General features: G+C 42.1%; 2 protein-coding genes across 6 annotated transcripts in view; one reads left to right on the top strand and one right to left on the bottom strand.

Annotated features, from left to right (window-relative positions):
* Positions 1-6681: 6681 nt before the first annotated feature.
* On the top strand, positions 6682-7518 carry LOC132394792 (probable G-protein coupled receptor 139). The gene has a single exon (XM_059971199.1). It carries the CDS (start codon positions 6682-6684, stop codon positions 7516-7518), a length of 837 nt encoding a protein of 278 aa, XP_059827182.1.
* A 4021-nt stretch (positions 7519-11539) lies between these two features.
* The window catches only part of LOC132394462 (uncharacterized), a 42370-nt gene continuing 35965 nt past the window's right edge, over positions 11540-17944 (bottom strand). For all 5 annotated transcript variants that reach the window (XM_059970646.1, XM_059970649.1, XM_059970650.1 and 2 more), the window contains one exon: positions 11540-14505. In XM_059970646.1, the coding sequence (XP_059826629.1) occupies positions 14453-14505 (53 nt within the window). In that variant the 3' untranslated portion in view covers positions 11540-14452. The remainder of the gene's footprint in view (positions 14506-17944) is intronic.

Consider the following 17944-nt stretch of genomic DNA (forward strand, 5'->3'; position numbering starts at 1 on the left):
CACTGCCAAAATCATTCGCTACGTAAGGGGTAGATAAAATTAGAAGACAGAAATTTGAGATAAGGAAGAATTTTAGAGGGAGGCTCAAAATGACCCTCTCACCCCAGAGAGTGGTGTGTACCTGAAATATTGTGTTGGAGAGAGTGATGCAGCCAGAGTTGCTGACAGATTTTAAGAGTTGTCTAAAAGAGCGCTACAATTGTCTCAGCAGAGAAGGCTACAGGACTGGTCCTGGAAGATGGAGTCAATGCATATGGGTTTTCACATTATCATGGATGAATTCTGCCAAATGGATGATTTCCGTGCTGTATGACTCTACATAGCTTCTCAGGAACTTCTCACATCCCATCAATAATTATTCCAAATACTCCCACATATAGCTCCACTTAATTAAGCATTACCCCAGTCTCTGAGTGGAATTCAGCATCCACATTCGACAAGCCATTTTCCAATATGGAGCCATTCAAAGCTATCCAGTCTAGATAATGCCATCCAGTGCCTACAGGAGGGTTCCCCAATTAGTTTTCCACAAGGGCTAAATCATGCCAAGCATGGCAAGCCAAGGGCCATTTTTTTTTGTTCATTGCGCCAGTAAGTCGTTTTATGGGCAGATGTTGTTGTTGTTGTTGTTGTTGCTATTGCTATTATTAGTAGTAGTAGTAGTAGTAATAATAATTTAGTTCTGAGATTCTCAAAACCTGCGTTGCGAGTCACACGAGAAAATGCACTCTTGAAACAAAATAAGTCCAACACTAACCATTTAATTATGACTCCAGCTATCACAACTGTTGGCTATGACATTGAGAACTCATCTGGGACTTAAAACACACACACACACAAACACACACACTGTAAACATGGTAGTCTTCACCACTTCTCTTCCACACAAAGAGTTTTAGTAGTACTGCCTTTTCCACCATTTCTGTTCCATCATTTAATCTATTTGTTCTTTTTTATTAAGCTATGTAGCATCGGAAGTATGAAGTGTAGCTTTCAATGAAATTATCAGCTTTATTATTGTTGTAATATTATTATACCACAATAAGATAAACAAATGGACAAAAATAAATTGATTCACTCACCAATCAGTGAGAGAAGTGACAGCGACGGGATGAGGCCATCCTTCTGATGTCGGGCCTGTATTCTCTTGTGGCAATCCTGAGGCAATCACAAAGAAATCTGCATCTTTGAAATGCTGATAATAAAGAAAGTGGGAAGACATACCTGGTGGCTGTCGTGAACTGAAAGCAGCAAATATTATGCAGGATGATTCAGTGTGAGGGCTGATGAGGTGGATGGTGGGGACCAGCGTCGCTCTATCTTTGTTGTGTCCAGAACAGGGGATGACAGCAAGGTGCAGGAAAAAGATGATACATGGTCAATACATTTGTCAACTACAGGAAGTCACGGTTATGGATGAAGAAGAGCTATCCAATACTCATGGACCGCACCCAGGACCTATAATCCGCAGCCAATTCTACAAGCTGTCAAGTGCCTGGCAGGATGATATTCAATATGAGAATGTTATTAGAATGCAACCTAAGTAGCCTGCCACTGCTGGAAATTTGAAATAAAGCCAGAAGATTGACGAAATACAGAAAAAGTCAGCCAGCATCTGCTATGAGATTGTTATACACGTAATGCATCAATTCACTATTGTTTTGTCACAGTGGTCCCATCCAGTTGAGAGCAGGGAGCTATCCAAAGACCACGACTGCCTGCCAGTTCCCATAAACAACAAGTTCTAGACAATAAATGACACGGTTGTTATTTCATTAAAAAATTATTCTACAAAATTGAGGTTCATTTGTTACATAACTAATGATAAAAATATGAACAATCTCAATTACATTAGGGCTTTGAGCAAGGGGAATCAATGCAATAAATGCTTAAACATCATCAGAATAAAGTTGCATATTTTGTAATAGATGTTAATTTTATTTTTTCCATTTATGTGAGCCATTTGTCGCACAAATCAGCTACTAACAGTTGCACTGGAGGTTCAATTACTTTACAATGGAGAGGAGAGAAAGTGGTGGGCGGTTAGACTGAAGAACCAGTGAAGCTGGGAGCAGAGGACAGTCGGGGGCAGGTAATAGTTGCAAATGTAGTAGACACTGAGGCATAGAGATAAGGAAGTGACTGAGAAGTGTGTGACAGGTAAGTAAAAATGTGCACAATATGTTTAGCTGTTTTGGTGAAGTGTCTTCTTTCAATTCCAGCAACTCAGGCTGAGTGAAATAAAGTGAATTCTGGATGTTATCCCAATGGAATAATTGGAAGATAGAGATAGAGAGAGAATGTCTCATCAGAGTCTGGAAAGTGTGTTACTTCCAAACCCTGCTGGGAGACACTGAAGGAAGTGGACAGTACAGGGTTATAATTCCTAATGGTGCCTTGGGCATACTACACTATATAATGTTCCCGACCATAGACAGGCGAACTAGTCATGTGGATAGTCGAGACACGATGAAATCAATTTACACTGCTCCAGCAGTGTGTAAACTAACAGTAGGTTAGTGAAGTTTGCATATGCCCTACCTGAGGGTGCCATCACTGAGCAATGGAGCATCTACTTACTTTACTCACGCAGCACAGGGTGAAGAGATTGAAGGAGTTATTATTACAGAAGCTGAAGCGCATTTAACAAACCAAGTTCAGTAAAACACTAATCCATGCAGGCAAGACGATCAACAATCCTAGCTTGGCTCGGTCTTCCAGGTTTATGATCCTCATGAATTGGCTTAGGACATTTGGATTTCTGTCATGTCACAATGCTTAGTATTCAGCATCTAGAAGGACAGCTGAGATAAGCCAATTGTGGAAAAAAACAGAACATGGTACACTCTTGAAGTAGGATTTTATTTAGTTGATGTTCCTAAGGTACAACCTGCAGCCCCTTCCCCATGGCCTAGCCTAGCTTTCTCTCAACTTGAAATGAACTACATCTAACTCAAAAAGTGCAGTTTACCAGATTTGTCCACCTCCTAATCCTCTCATGTATTTAAGTAATTCTCCAATCAGTCCTGCTTAGATCGGAACATACAGTTTAACTTGTCACAATCTGACAAAAGTTACACTGCAAATCACTTCACAGGTCGAGGAGAAATTATTGAGCACACATAAAAAGCTGAAGGAATTCAATGGGTCAGGCAGCACCTATGGACGATCAATGCTGACTCCCCACTTCCCTACACAGATGCTGCCTGACCTATTGAGTTCCTCCAACTTTCTATGTGTTGCTCCGGATTCCAATATCTGTAGTTCATTGAGTCTCCAGAATTTACCTCTGTATCAGTAGCATCACTGTTTCTGAATCACCGGTATTACCATAACACAGAGATCTACGCTTGCGTATTCCTCTATCGAAAATATGGATGAAGTTTCTTCAGTTCTGTTGGGGAAAACAATGTTTGTTAAACAGCACGTGAGTAATTTCATTCTTTCGTCACTCCCGGAAACCAGAGGGGGATTAGCGCAGGTACTAATGACAACCGAGGTGCTCTGCTTGCTCCATTGTGTTCCTGGATCTGTAGCCGCCGCAGAATGGGACGGCCACCAATTCTGTATATGAAAGAAATTTCCTATCCGATTCTGGCGGCTTTTGGGATCCCAGGTAAGTTTCATCTTCGTCCAACATGTCGCTGCTCTGTCACTATGTTCCATATTGTGATATCGTTTTCATAATCTCCTGCTCTCTATTACCGTGTCTGCTTGGTAGATTCGCTGGTTTCCTTGTCATATTTGCTGCTTATGTTGCTTCTTTCCTTCTCGAAAGGGAATCTTCCCCGTCCTGAGTCTACTGGGACGCCAGTAAATGGTTGCAATTCTCTCTCTCTCTCTCTCTCTCTCTCTCTCTCTCTCTCTCTCACACACACACACACACACACACACACACACACACACACACACACACACACACACACACACTCACTCGCTCTCTGTTCTTCGCGCTCTCCCTTTTGCAATCTCTCGCTAGCTATCTAGCTATCTAACAAGATATCAATCTCTCTCCCTCTCCCTCCTTCCCTGGGTAATGGCTCCTCATACCCATCCTTCGAGGGTGATCTGGCACAAAATTGTTGGTTCAATATCTCGCTTTGAAGGGGCGCCACGGTTGCGTAGCGGTTGGCCCAACGCTATTACACTTCGGGGTGTCAGAATTAAGAAGTAAATCCAGCCTTTTTCCCGTGATATACGTGAGATTTTCTCCGGGTGGTCCCCTTTCCTTCCACAGCACCAAGGCATATCGGTCAGTAGCTTAGTTGGTCATTGTAAATTGTCCCATATTTCGTCTAGGGTTTTTTTCTTTCTTTCTTTCTTTCTTTCTTTCTCTCTCTCTCGAATTGTTGGATTAATAACTCGTTATTAAACGACGCCACGATTGCGAAGCGATTAAAGCCACGCTATTACAGTTCTGCACAACTGTATTAGGAGTTCAATCCAGAGTCTTCCTCGTGGTGCATGGGATATTCTCCGGGTGGACCCCTTTCCTTCCACAGCCCCAAGGCATATCGGTTAGAAAGTTAACTAGTCAGTGTAAATTCTTCCTCATTTAGGCTAGGGTTAAGTCAATGCGGCTCAAAATCCTTTCTCGCGCGGTATTTCCAAATAAATACAATTCCTTCTGGAAGCATTGGGTTTAACTGCTACAGATCGGGCTGATTCCGAATGCGGGTGTTTGTTTCGATTGGTTGCGGCTGGCCAATTATAGGCTGTACCGAACTCGCTAACATTTGATACCGTGCCGGGAGTACACTACTAGCCTTCCAATTCGATATGCTGCGCAGAATATACAGTATTCCGTGGAATCTGTTGACAAAAATGTGGCGTGAGACGGGGCAATGAGAGCAGTTTATGCCAACCCTCCTCCTTCTCCGTCTCATATCATATAGGTTACTTAATCCTTCTTTTATTGCTACTTGCGAGGTTGTGTCCACAATATACTTATACCTCCAGCATAAAATCACTAGCAGAGTATGTTACAACGGAATAATCCAATGGTCGAAATAGATAGGCAAACGAACAGGAGGAGATCATTGTCTAAAAGGCGAAAGGCAAGGACACTGGATAGATGGAGGCTGCGCTTAACAGAAGGAAGTAAGGTTAGTGATTTGAATTGGAAGCGTAAGGTACTGGAAGGATCAACGGGAGGGGATCCAAACAAAAGGCAGCGGAGACCTCGGAATTGTAAACCTGAAGGTGCCGAGGGGAGGGGAAAAGGGAAGGAAGGTGAGAGCGGGATTGCAAGAAGGGTGAGATTAAATGGAAGGAAACACAACTAACGTCGTAGTGAAGGGCTGAGAGAACAAATGGCATACAGAATAATAGAATCGGCGAGCTGTAAGACAGTGAAAGAGGTCAATTTGTGATAAAGTGTCGAACAAGAGAGACTGAAAGGCACAAGTGGCGATCTTGTCAACTGAGAGAAAATGCTCCCGAAACAAGTCCTATGTATGAGATATAATTAGACGAGTCTGAGTGTGGACCTTTCACTTAAGTTCTTTCTCGATAAATCTGTTCCGTCGACAGAACTGCTCCATCCTCCTTCAGCAGGCAGCGCACCAACACCACCATCCGGCGCCTCCAGACTCCCGCAGTTGACTGCCTTGCCAAGCACACACGAAATCGTGCTCTACGACGCTACTCCTTCTGCTGAATTTAGAAGTCACTCAATTTCTGGCTTTTCTAATTCAGGTGAAAGGTTAGAAGCTGAAACGTAAATTGTGTTTCTCTCGTCAGAAATGCTGCCCGGCCAGCCAAACGCTTCCAGCACTAACTCTATTAGTATCAGCTTTTCAGCCACGGCCGGCTGTTTTAACTTTGCATTCGAGTCGTTGCTTGCCCGGGATCCAATGAATTGACGGTAAAATAATTCCATTGTTTAGAATCAAAACAGCGAACATATCGTCAATATAAATTAATGCCGGTAGAAACAAACCGGTCGGCAGAACGAGCAAAGAAATATCTTATTTGTTTCACGTCAGTATTTATTCAATACTGTTCTGGGATATTTTGGGACATTCTAATATCGTGAAAGGCCCCAACTATCGTTAGTGAATGGTTACTGTAAATTGTTCATCCTGAGAGTCAGGGAGAACGGTTTGTGGGAATAAAGAGACCGGGCAAAGGATTAGTATTGAATTGGTGAGATTGGGGATTTGATGACCGGGGGAGAACAGCTGGGCTGAAGGACCTGGTTCAACGCAGTATGATACATTTTTTTTTACATGGCGCTACACGTATCAATGCTAATATCATATGCTAACGAATGCTGGGATTTCTTTCATGAAATAATTTATCTGATTCTCAGTAGTAATTCGTCTCTAATCAGGTCGTCACTGTTAGAAAAACAAGAGACGGCATTAGGCTGGAATCTGAAGCAGGAATCTGCTGAAAAAACAAAGTGGGAGGAAAGGAATCATTGTTCCAAGCCCTGCATTAGGGATACTGATTCTGATGCCGGACTTCGATCCGAAATGTCGACAATCTCTTTCCTCAAACATTTGTTACTTAATCTACTGACTTCTTCCATTAGACGGTTTCTTGACATTCACTGTTGCACTTGGCGACAAGTGGATAATTTGGCTGTGTTTTGTACTTTCTCCAGCGAACCTGCTGACGGCTGCGATCCTGTACCGGGGAAACTGCGGTCTCACTAGAGGAATAACGCGTTACATGATGGCGATGGCGATCTCCGACCTGTTCGTGCTTATCTTTCATGTGGTGCTCCGAGAAATCTACATTTATTACACACCTAACTCCTTTCTCTCCCTCAGCGCGGTGTGTCCATCATACGTACACTTGCGGGCACTCACCCTGGATTACTCCGTCTGGTTAACCGTGTCCTTTACCTTTGACCGTTTTGTCAGCATTTGCTGTCCGCAACTAAGACTCAGATATTGCACGGAGAGGACGGCCACCGTGGTTATTGTGACTTTGTGCGCTCTGAGCTGTTTAAAGTATATCCCCTTTCAGTTTATGTACGAGCCTCGCTACGTCATGGATTATGTGTACTGGGGATGTCGGCCAAGATCCGCCTACTTCACCTCCAACTGGTGGGTGGCTTTCACGTGGATGACCAGCATCTCTCTGTCCTTGCTCCCCTTCGCTGTAATTCTTCTCCTGAACGGGCTGACGGTCAGGAACATCGTAGCGGCCAGCCGGGCTCGTCGGCGCCTGAAGGGACAGGATGGCAAGGATAGTGAGGCAGAGAGCCGGCGCAAGTCCATCGTCCTACTCTTCACCGTGTCGGGCACTTCCATACTCCTCTGGACGACGGCAACCGTGACCTTCATCTGTACTCGAGTCACAGTCAATTTTGTGAGCAACGATCTCACAAATCCATCGGCTGTCGCCAATGAGGTGGGGATTTTGCTCATACGTGTCAGCGCCGGTGCCAACACGTGTATCTACGCAATGACCCAACGCAAGTTCAGGCAGGAGTTGAAGACCGTGATTAAAAATCTAACTCGGTGTATCAGTAGACCCATGAAACTGACGCGGCTGTCGCCTTAAAGGTGGAGCAGGAGTATAACGCAGCCGTTCATTCTATTCTATGCGCTGTCGGTTACTCCTTACTATCACTGCGGGTGTGCCCTCTGCTACACGGAGGACATGTACGCCAACGCAGTAGTTATACTCCACTACTTCCCCGCTGCAATACTTCGCCTTTCTTAGGCTGTGTGCTGTACCGAATAAAACTATTTGTATTGAGTAATATTTGCAATGAATGTCGGAAAAATATACAATAAAAAAAAAGCTGAAGGATCTGGACCCGAAACGCTGACTGTACTACTTTCCATAGATGCTGCCTGGCCTGCTGAATTCTCCAGAATTTTAAATAGAAAAAAAAAGATGTTAGTTTAGAAACACCGAATCCGTAACCCGGCCGCCATATCTGGAATTCACTTGTCTGTCTGGTGGTCAAGAACGCTAGAAAATGGGAATAGGGACAAGTAAGTCTCTCCCGATGTAATCATGGGTGAACCACATCCCTTCCTCTAACTGAGGACTCTTTCTGCACCTGCAGCTTTATCATGGAGCTCGGATATGTTGTAAACACTATTTATTCGGTTAAATCAGTTTTCAAGTCGACTGGTATTAAATCACAATTACATTTAAATTAATTATTTTTTAACTCAAAGGGAATAAAACTATTTAGCTTTGTCTCGTTTTAAGGTGTTTGACTGCGACTGATTGTTTATTTTTAGAATAGTGAACGTGCGATGACGATTGCGAAAGGAATTGGAAGCGTGTTTGTTGCAATCCACGTCTTTCCCTTCCAGCTCACTGTCTCCTTTCCTTGGATACAGCTGCGTTAATTAAATGCTATCAATTATAGTAATCGTCCTGTACGTCAGTAAGTGTTTTCACAAGATTCCCCATGAGAGTACAGTCCAAAGGGCAAGTGCCAGTGGCATCCAGGGCCACGTGACAAATGATTTGGGTGACGAGGCAGAGGATAATGTCCCAGGTTTGCTTGTGCAATTGAAATTCTAGGTCGACTGTGGCATCACATGGATTGGTATTGAAGAACACTTGCTCATAGATATACCATTGGATCTGGATGTAGGAGGCATATTTATACCATGAAAAGCAGAGGAGTGGAATTAGGCCATTTGGCTCATCGAGTCTGTCCGCTATTCCACCATGACTGATTTATTGTCCCCCTGATCCCCATTCTCCTGCCTTCTCCCCGGAAACTTTGACGGATTGGCTAATCAAGAATCTACCTACCAACATTTAAAATACGAAATGACTTGCCCTTCACAGCCGTCTGTGGCAATATGTTTCACAGATTCACTACTTTCTAGCTAAAGAAATTCCTTTTCACCTCTGTTATGAATAAACTTCCCTCTATTCTGAGGCTCTGCCCACTGGACCCGGACTCCTCTGCCATAAGAAATATCCCCTCCGCATCCACTCTGTCTTGGCCATTCAATATTCATACGTTTCATTTAGATACTCCCCGTCCCCACTTATTCTTCTAAATTCCAGCCAGTACAGACCCAAAGCCATCAAATGCTTTTCATATGTTAACCCTTCCATTCCTGGACACGAACCTCCACTGGACCAAATGCCAACATATATTTTCTCGCAATACTCCAAGTGTGGTCTAACCAATGCCTTACAAGGTTCAGCATTACATCCTTGCTTTTATATTCTTTTCCTCTTGAAATTAATGTGGATATTGCATTTGCCTTCCTTACCACAGACTCATCCTGCAAGTTAAACTTTAGGGAATAGTGCACGAGGATTCTTAAGTCCCTTTGCACCTCTGAATTTTGAATTTTCTCCCCGATTAGAAAATAGATTACAGCCTTATTGTTTCTACCAAACTGCATGACCATACATTTCTCTACACTGAAACCTCATAGACAATAATACTCCAACATCTTCCCAACCGTTGAAGTCAGGTTAACTGACATATCCCACATATAGCTCCCTTTATTTAGACATCACTCCAGTACTTGAATGGAATCCACTACACACATTCTACAATCCATTTTCCAATATGGAGCCACCCAAAGCTATCCAGTCTAGATAATGCCATCCAGTGCCTACAGACTGCACCTAGTTAGGAGCTAGAATACAGAAATGTTAAAACAGACAGCATGTCAGTCTGCAATGTAGAGAGAGAAAATAATTCAGATTGACGAAGCTTTCATCAGTGAATACAAGCACTTTACTTCCTTGAGAAGTATGAAGTAATCAATTACGCCCACTTTTAACCCTCACCAGTTTTATTGATGCACCATAAAAAGCATCCTATCTGGGTGTATTGTTGTTTGGTATGGCAACTGCTTTTCATTCACCGTAAGAAACCAGAGAGTTTTGGACATAACTCAGTACATCACAGAAACCAAACTCCCATCCATGGACTATGTCTATAACTCTTGATACTTTGGTACAAAGGGACATTAATCAATGATCACATCCATTCTCTCTTCTCTCCACTCTCATCATGCAAAATATAGAAATGTGTAGAAGTACGCACCCACATGCTTAAGGACTTTATCCTGCCATGTATCTAGGTGTGATACAATGGATCTTACAGTCTACCTCTCTCTGGCCTTGCACCTTTTTGTCTGTTAGGATTACATTTTCTCCATAATACTTTATTCTGTATTCTGCTTTCTCTGGTGCTACCTCAATAAACTGTTGTAATTAAATTATCTGTATAGACGAAATGTAAAAAAGGCATTTTCTCTGCACCTCAGTACATGCCATTAATAAACCAAGCACCAATTGCTACGTTAGAATATTGAAAGTGAGAAAACTGAAAAAAAATAGGCTAGTTCCAATTTTCAGTTTGTGTGGTGAGGGATAATTACATCAACCAGAAGTTCTGATAGGGTGAAACTTCGGTTACCAAGGTTACTTGCTGTTTCTGAGTTGCTGATAGATAGCTAGTTGAGTAGCTAAAGAGAAAGCAGAGGCATGTGCTAAAGAAAGATGAACAATCAATCAGATCTGTTGCTGCCAGCAGAAGAAGAATGAGGATATTGGTAATGCAAAGCAGAACGGCAAATATCCACAGAGAGAGTAAACATTGATCATATTACCGAGTTTTAAGCTTATGGAAGAGTTAGCCACTTCTCAACAGGGGAAAGAAATTAGCATTATCTGAAATGAAAATCATATGATGACAGTTGCAGCAGACCTGACAACTTACAGTTGCAACTGAACAAATGTGTTGTGCAAAGTGGTCATTCAGTCTGTATTTGGTCTCTTTCCTGTAGAGGGGACCACATTGTGAGCGACAAATGCAATACCCAACAATGAAAGTAAATGCCAGCTTCATCAGATGAACCAGTTAGGTAGGGTCTGTGATGACTTGTAATAGGTGTGACACCACAACAATGGTTGCATGGACAAGTACTGTGATTGCTGGGGATGGAATATCAGACCAGTGAATCACGAAAGAATCTGCATCTTTGAAATGGTGATAATAGAGAAAATGGGAAGATATACCTGGTGGCTGGACGCAAACTGAAAGCAGCAGATACTATGAAGGATGATTCAATGTGAAGGCTGGTGAGGTAGATGGTGGGGACCAGGGCGCTCTATCTTTGTTGTGTCTAGAACAGGGGATGACAGCAAGGTGCAGGAAAGAGATGATACATGGTCAATACCTTTGTCAACTACAAGAAGTCATAGTTCTAGATGGTTAAGAAGGGCTATCCAATACTCATTGACTACGCCCAGTGCCTATTGTCAGCATCCAATTCCATAAGCTGTCAGGTGCCTGGCAGGATGCTATTCAATATCAAAACGCTATTAGAAAGCAAACTAAATTACCTGCCACTTATGGAAATTTGAAATAAATCCAAAAGATACTGGAAATACAGGTCAGCCAGCATCTGCTATGAGAGAGTTATAGGTGTATGTGTTGATTCACTAATGTTTTGTCACAGTTGTCCCATACAGTTGAGAGCAGGGAGCTATCCAGAGTCCACGACTGTCCGCCTTTTCCCATAAACAACAAAGGTGAGGTACTAGACAAATAAATGACACAGGCTTTACTACATTAAAAAAAATTATTATACAGAATTACACCTGGGGTTTATTAGTTTCATTACCAATCATAAAAAATATTAACAATCACATTTACATCAGGGCTTTGAACAAGGGGATTCAATGGGATAAATGCTTAAACATTATCAGAATAAAGTTGTACATTTTGCAATAGATATTAATATTAAAATTGTTATCATTTATGGGAACCATTTGGTGCACAAATCAGCTACTGCACTATTGCACAGGAGGTTCAATTGCTTTGCAATGGAGAGTAGGGTGGGGAAAGAGGTGAACGGTTAGGTTGAAGAACCAGTGGAGCTGGGAGTAGAGGACACTCAGTGGCAGGTAATAGTTGCGATTATAGCAGATACTGAGACATAGAGATAAGAAAGTGACTGAGAAGTGTGTGACGGGGAAGTGAAAATGTGCACAGTATGTTTGGCTGGTTTGGTGCAGTGGTTTCCCTCAATTCCAGCAATTCATATGCAACTCAGGCTGTGCAAAGTAAACTAAATTCTGGGTGTTATCCCATTGGGATACTAATACTAAGATAGAGACAGAGAGGGAATGTCCAATCACAGTCTGGAAAGTGTGTAACTTCCAAACCCTGCTGGGAGACACTGAAGAAAGTGACAGTGCAGGATTAAAATTCCTCCTGGTGCCTTGGGCAAACTACACTATGTAATGTCTCTGACCATAGGCAGCCTAACTAGTCATGTGGTTGATCGCAGTTCGTAGATCATCCAGACATTGTCAAATCACTTCATGCTGCTCCAGCAGTAGGTAAACTAACAGTATGTTAGTGAAATTTCCTATGTCTTGCCTGAGAGTGCCAGCAGCAAGCAATGGAACATCCTCTTACTTCCCTCACTCAGCATCAAGGTGAGGGAGTTAAGTATCACAGAAGCTGAAGCACATGAAACAACCCAAGTTCAGCAAAACAGTGATCCGTGTAGTCAAGATCATCAGCAATCATGGCTCGCTCTTGGTCATCCAGCTTTATGATCTCCTGGAACAGGCCTGGGCCGTTTGGATTTGTGTCATGTCGAGACACTTAGTATTCAGCATCGTTAAGCACAGCTATGATAAGCCAATTGTGGAACAAAGACAGAACCTGGTGCACTCTTGAAGTAGAGTTTAACTCGGTTGAAGTTCCTCAGGCACTGCCTCCAGCCCACTCCCCATGACCTGGCCTAGGCTTTCCCTCCACTTGAAATGAACCACCCTGTAACTCAAAAGGTGTGGCTAACCAGATTTGTCCTACTCCTGATCCTTCATGTATTTAAGTAATTCTCCAATCACTCCTGCTTAGATCAGAGCATGCAGTTGAATTTGTCACAATCTGACAAGAGTTACACTGCAAATCGCTGCATAGGTAGAGAGAAATTATTGAGCACACATTAAATGCTGAAGGAATTCAGTGGGTCAGGCAGCACCTATGCAAAAATCAATGCTGACTCTCCACTTCCCTACACAGATGCTGCCTGACCTATTGAGTTCCTCCAACTTTCTGCATGTTGCTCCAGATTCCAGTATCTGTAGTTCATTCTGTCTCCAAAAATTACCTCTGTATCAGTAGCATCACTGTTTCTGAATCACCAGCATTACCATAACACAGAGATCTAAGCTGGCATCTCTCCCAGTATTGGGGAAGAACTTGCAATGGGATATGAACCAGAATTACAATGACAGTTAAAAGAACATCCATGGTCCTAATTGAAACAGGAGGAAAGGAAGGGTGCCAGAGACTTTGTCGCCAGTCAACATTATTAAGCAGATTACCTGGTCATTATTGCATTGCTGTTCACTCTGTGTTAGCAGTGGTCTCTTTTAAAGCACTTTGGGTTAACCTGAAGGGAAATGACGAGAGCTATATTACATTTAGCTCTAGAGATAAACAAATCTCAGGCTGACCCAAATTCCTGTACAGTGAGTGTTGATCTAATACACAATCATAAGCTCAAACATTTCACAAATTGAGATAAGGGATTCAGTCTGATCAGGGAGACTCCTAACACTTTAACAAGTTGAGAAAAGAAATGTCAGGGCAAATGGCCAGGAGACATCACTTAAGATGGGTCCAGGATCAAGGTGGATGGAGAGAAGAAATTAGGGTTAAATTATGTCCTTATTATTCATAGTATGCCTTCTCTTATCACTGTACCAAGTGATGGTTACAAATATGGGCTCAAGTTCTGGAGAAGGGTAAGGTTTAAACACTCACCCACGTAACTGAGAAATGGATCCACCTCCAACTCAGCCAAATGGATACCATTATTTTTTACAATAAAAAACACTGATCCTAATCAAAAAAGGATAGGCTAAAACTTATCAAAAGTTTAAAACACAGGTTAAGTGTCACAGCTTCTTCCCTTCGTAGAACCCTTCCATAGTAGCCACTGCATATCTCCATGTGTTTCTTGAAAATTTCTGGCTCTCTGGGGCCCAGCAGAAGCCTGAAAATACCAGACTGACCAGATAAGTTAATGCTCCATTGGCAACTTGCAGTGAATCTCAGGAAAATAGAACTGTGTTCAGTATTCTGTTGCAGGCTTGTGCGAAAGAAAAACAAATCAGTCTGCTTGCTTTTCAAAATTCTTGCTGGATGGGTGTCATAATTCATCAAATGGCAGAAACAGCTCCAGGATCCAGATAGCACACATTTTTTCCAAGACAAAATGCCAAAACTCATCAATCACCACAGTCTACAGATTAAATTTCAGGCTCAATAAAAGGCCAACAATAGCTCACTGTAAATGATACGCGATTGCCCATCCAGTACATCTCCGTATGGATGTGTATACACAGAGGTATACACTGGTGTGAAGAGAAGGCAGTTTGAGATCCTGATTCCTGGGGTCAACAACTCTTTGGGAATTACTGTGACTTTCAGTTTCTTTCATTGTCCGATGATCTGTTCTAAAGACAGTCAAGTTGCTTCATTGGCTGTAGCTAATGAGTCTCGCTCTCTTGCTCCAGTGACTGAAAAAATAAAAAGCAATAGTGAGTAACATTGCAGGGTGCATAAGAACAATATAGGCTAATAGAAACATACAGTAACTGGGTATGATTCCAGGATTGATTGGCTTGCCATATGAAGAGCATCTGACGGCTACAAGCCTGTATTCACTAGAACTCAGAAGAATGGGTGGTGACCTCATTGAAACCTATCGAACGGGTGAAAGGCATTGATAGAGTGGATGTTTCATACAGTGGTAGAGTCTCGGAACAGAGGACACAGCCACAGATTAGAGGGCTGTCATTTTAGAACAGAGATGAGAGGGGATTTCTTCAGCCAGAGGGTGGTTAATCTATGGAATTCTTTGCCACAAGCAGCTGTGGAGGCGGTCTTTATGTATATTTAAGGTTGAGGTTGATAAGGTTTTTGATTGGTCATGGCATGAAGGGATACAGGGAGAAGGTAGGCAATTGGGGCTGAGAAGACAATTGGATCAGCCATGATGAAATGCTGGAGCAGAATCAATGGGCCGAATGGCCTAATTCTACTCCTATATTTTATGGTCTTATTAAGAACATGTAAACAGTAATATTTTAAACCAACACTAAAGTAATAAAGTTTGTACAGGGTAAAAACAGTGAAATATACATTCATGAGAAAACATAAAAGAACGAACTATGACAGACAGCAAAGTAATAAGTATCAGAGGGTATGCATAGCACAGGAAAGTTGCTCCTGCAAACTGTCCAAATGCACTGAAACCAACAATGAAAACATATTGCATGCAGTAGAATGCACTTGGTTACATCTTATGTTATTACTTGAGATACAATTAACTCCAGTAGACATGAGTTTTCCTTTTGAAATCAATACTACAATTCTTAACTGTATTTCTTGATTCCAACAAAATCTGGTATATTAAATTGTCTTTCCCTTACCAATGCAAAACTTACTTGCCTGTACCCCATGGTACTTTCTTTATCATTGAGTTCCTGTATACCTCTCGCACTTTATACCACTGCGTGTTTCTTTTTCTTGTTCGTATGAACTGCCAACTTTTCTTCCTGTGAGGTCTCTAAGAGCATTTATTACTGCACATCCACCAGCACCTTGATGCACAAGCTGTTCAGCAGGAGTACGAAGAGAAACTGAGTCCTGAACTAAAATAGACCCCTAGAATGATTAAAGGACAGAAGGAAATCATTTGGCCCACCATGTCCACACTACCTCTCTACTAAAGTGATCCACTGTTTCTCTCCTTAGACCCATCTCCTTGTGGTAAATGGTTTCAGGAACCATCTCTTCATTACATCGTGTAAGGATACACTTCCTCAAATGATTAGTTAACTGTTTAGAATTAAATTTAGGATTACGTTCCTTTCTAAAAAATTTGTTACCCTCCTCGTATCATTGCCCTCAGTATCATTCTACTGATTCAGTGTTGTGCCCACTCCATACTCACTCTGTCCCTCTAAGATGCAATGCCCAGAATCAAATACAGGATTTTAAACATGTTCTAGCTAGGGATCTAAGCAGCTGCATCATAACTTTCAGTCTTTTGAACTCTAGGATGTTGAGGTAAAGTCCAACATTCCATTCATATTTACAGCAGTTTTGCTAGCAGTAGTTCACTTCGGTACTTGGATTCCTAAATCCCTCTGCTCACTTCAATTTTCTTGCACCAAAGCAGATGGCTTCACACTTCCCCACAACGAACGGCATTTGTCAGCTTTTTTTCAATCATTCAAAGCAGAATGGGCACGTCTCTATTCCTTCATTCAAACCATATAGGTAAGGATGGAAACAAGAACCTAGTATGTACAGTAAGGAACCAACTAGTTACATCCTGTCAATTAGAATACATACCTGTTAACTCAACACAGTTTCTTATCTCCTACCCCATTCCACTTCCTAGCCTTCACTACAATTCTCTCTCAGTTGATCATTGAATACCCTATTACAAAATATAATGGGCTTTATTAATGATATTAGATACATTCTCTGCAAATGAAACAAGGCTCATCAGGCATAGCTTAACCTTTACCAACATACAGCCTCTCTTTGACCAGCTCACACCTGTCCAAATTGTCTACCACACTCAACCTAATACGAGATTCTGACTGCTTCCACAGAGCAGACAGATATGTCCTGGTTTGTTTCTCTTACCCTTCCTTCAAAAGTGGAATGACATTGACAATATACTAATTCAAGAAGCCAGCCATATGGTCAAAACATTCTTTTGAAAACCTCCTCACCAATGCTGTGAATACCTAGGCATAGAAAAGCCAATTGTGTGCCAATCTTGAACACTGATCTCACCATTGTCATCTGTCAGACATGCACTGAACTTAGTTAGCACTTTCCCTTGAAGTATTCTGTTTTCCCTCTCTATTCTGGCATATTATCCTCATCCGTTCTTTGAAGGGCAAAAATATCTGCTACTTCCTGTTTTTCCACTCACAGTACTCAGTGCAATTGACAAAAATAATTCCCTTTCATAGAATATACTTGCAAAAACCACCACTTTTGCTTTGATACCATTGCCAGCTTTTCCCTATGACCCTTTTGCAGCTTCTTATTCTCTTCATTTATTTCTCATACACATTTATTGAAGTCCTCAAAATCCATTGAGAAGGTTGTGACCAGCTCTATTTATGGACCTGCAATCCTTCTGTTGGAAGTTGTCCCACAATATAAGTTCTGGAATTTCAATCAAGATACAGGGACATTGAGAATGATGGAGAGAAACCTGGAGATGTTGTTCCCCCATCTAGATGCTGCCAGTATCCTTTCTGGTAGTGGGCATTAATCAGCTTGGAAGATGCTCAGGATTTATAACTAAATCTTCCGAAGCCTTTCTTTGTTTACAAACACATCGTTTTCGAAAGGCTGACTACATACAGAAACATAGAAAATAGGTGCAGGAGTAGGCCATTTGGACCTTCAACCCTGCACCACCATTCAGTATGATCATGGCTGATCATTCAACTCAGAACCCTGTACCTGCTTTCTCTCCATACCCCCTGATCCCTTTAGCCACAGGTGCCATATCTAACTTCCTCTTAAATATAGCCAATGAACCAGCCTCAACTGTTTCCACAGAGAATTCCACAGATTCACCACTCTCTGTGTGAAGAGGTTTTTCCTCATCTCGATCCTAAAAGGCTTCCCCTTTATCCTTAAACTGTGACCCCTTGTTCTGGACTTCCCCAACATCGGAAACAACCTTCCTGTATCTAGCCTGTCCAATCCCTTTAGAATTTTTATACGTTTCAATGAGATCCCCCCTCAATCTTCTAATTTCCAGTGAGTATAAGCCTAGTCAATCCAGTCTTTCTTCATATGAAAGTTCTGCCATCCCAGGAATCCGTCTGGTGAACCTTCTCTGTATTCCCTCTATGGCAAGAATGTCTTTCCTCAGATTAGGGGACCAAAACTGTACACAATATTCTAGGTGCGGTC

This window comes from Hypanus sabinus, chromosome 5, assembly GCF_030144855.1.
Source record: "Hypanus sabinus isolate sHypSab1 chromosome 5, sHypSab1.hap1, whole genome shotgun sequence".
Lineage (NCBI taxonomy): Eukaryota > Metazoa > Chordata > Chondrichthyes > Myliobatiformes > Dasyatidae > Hypanus > Hypanus sabinus.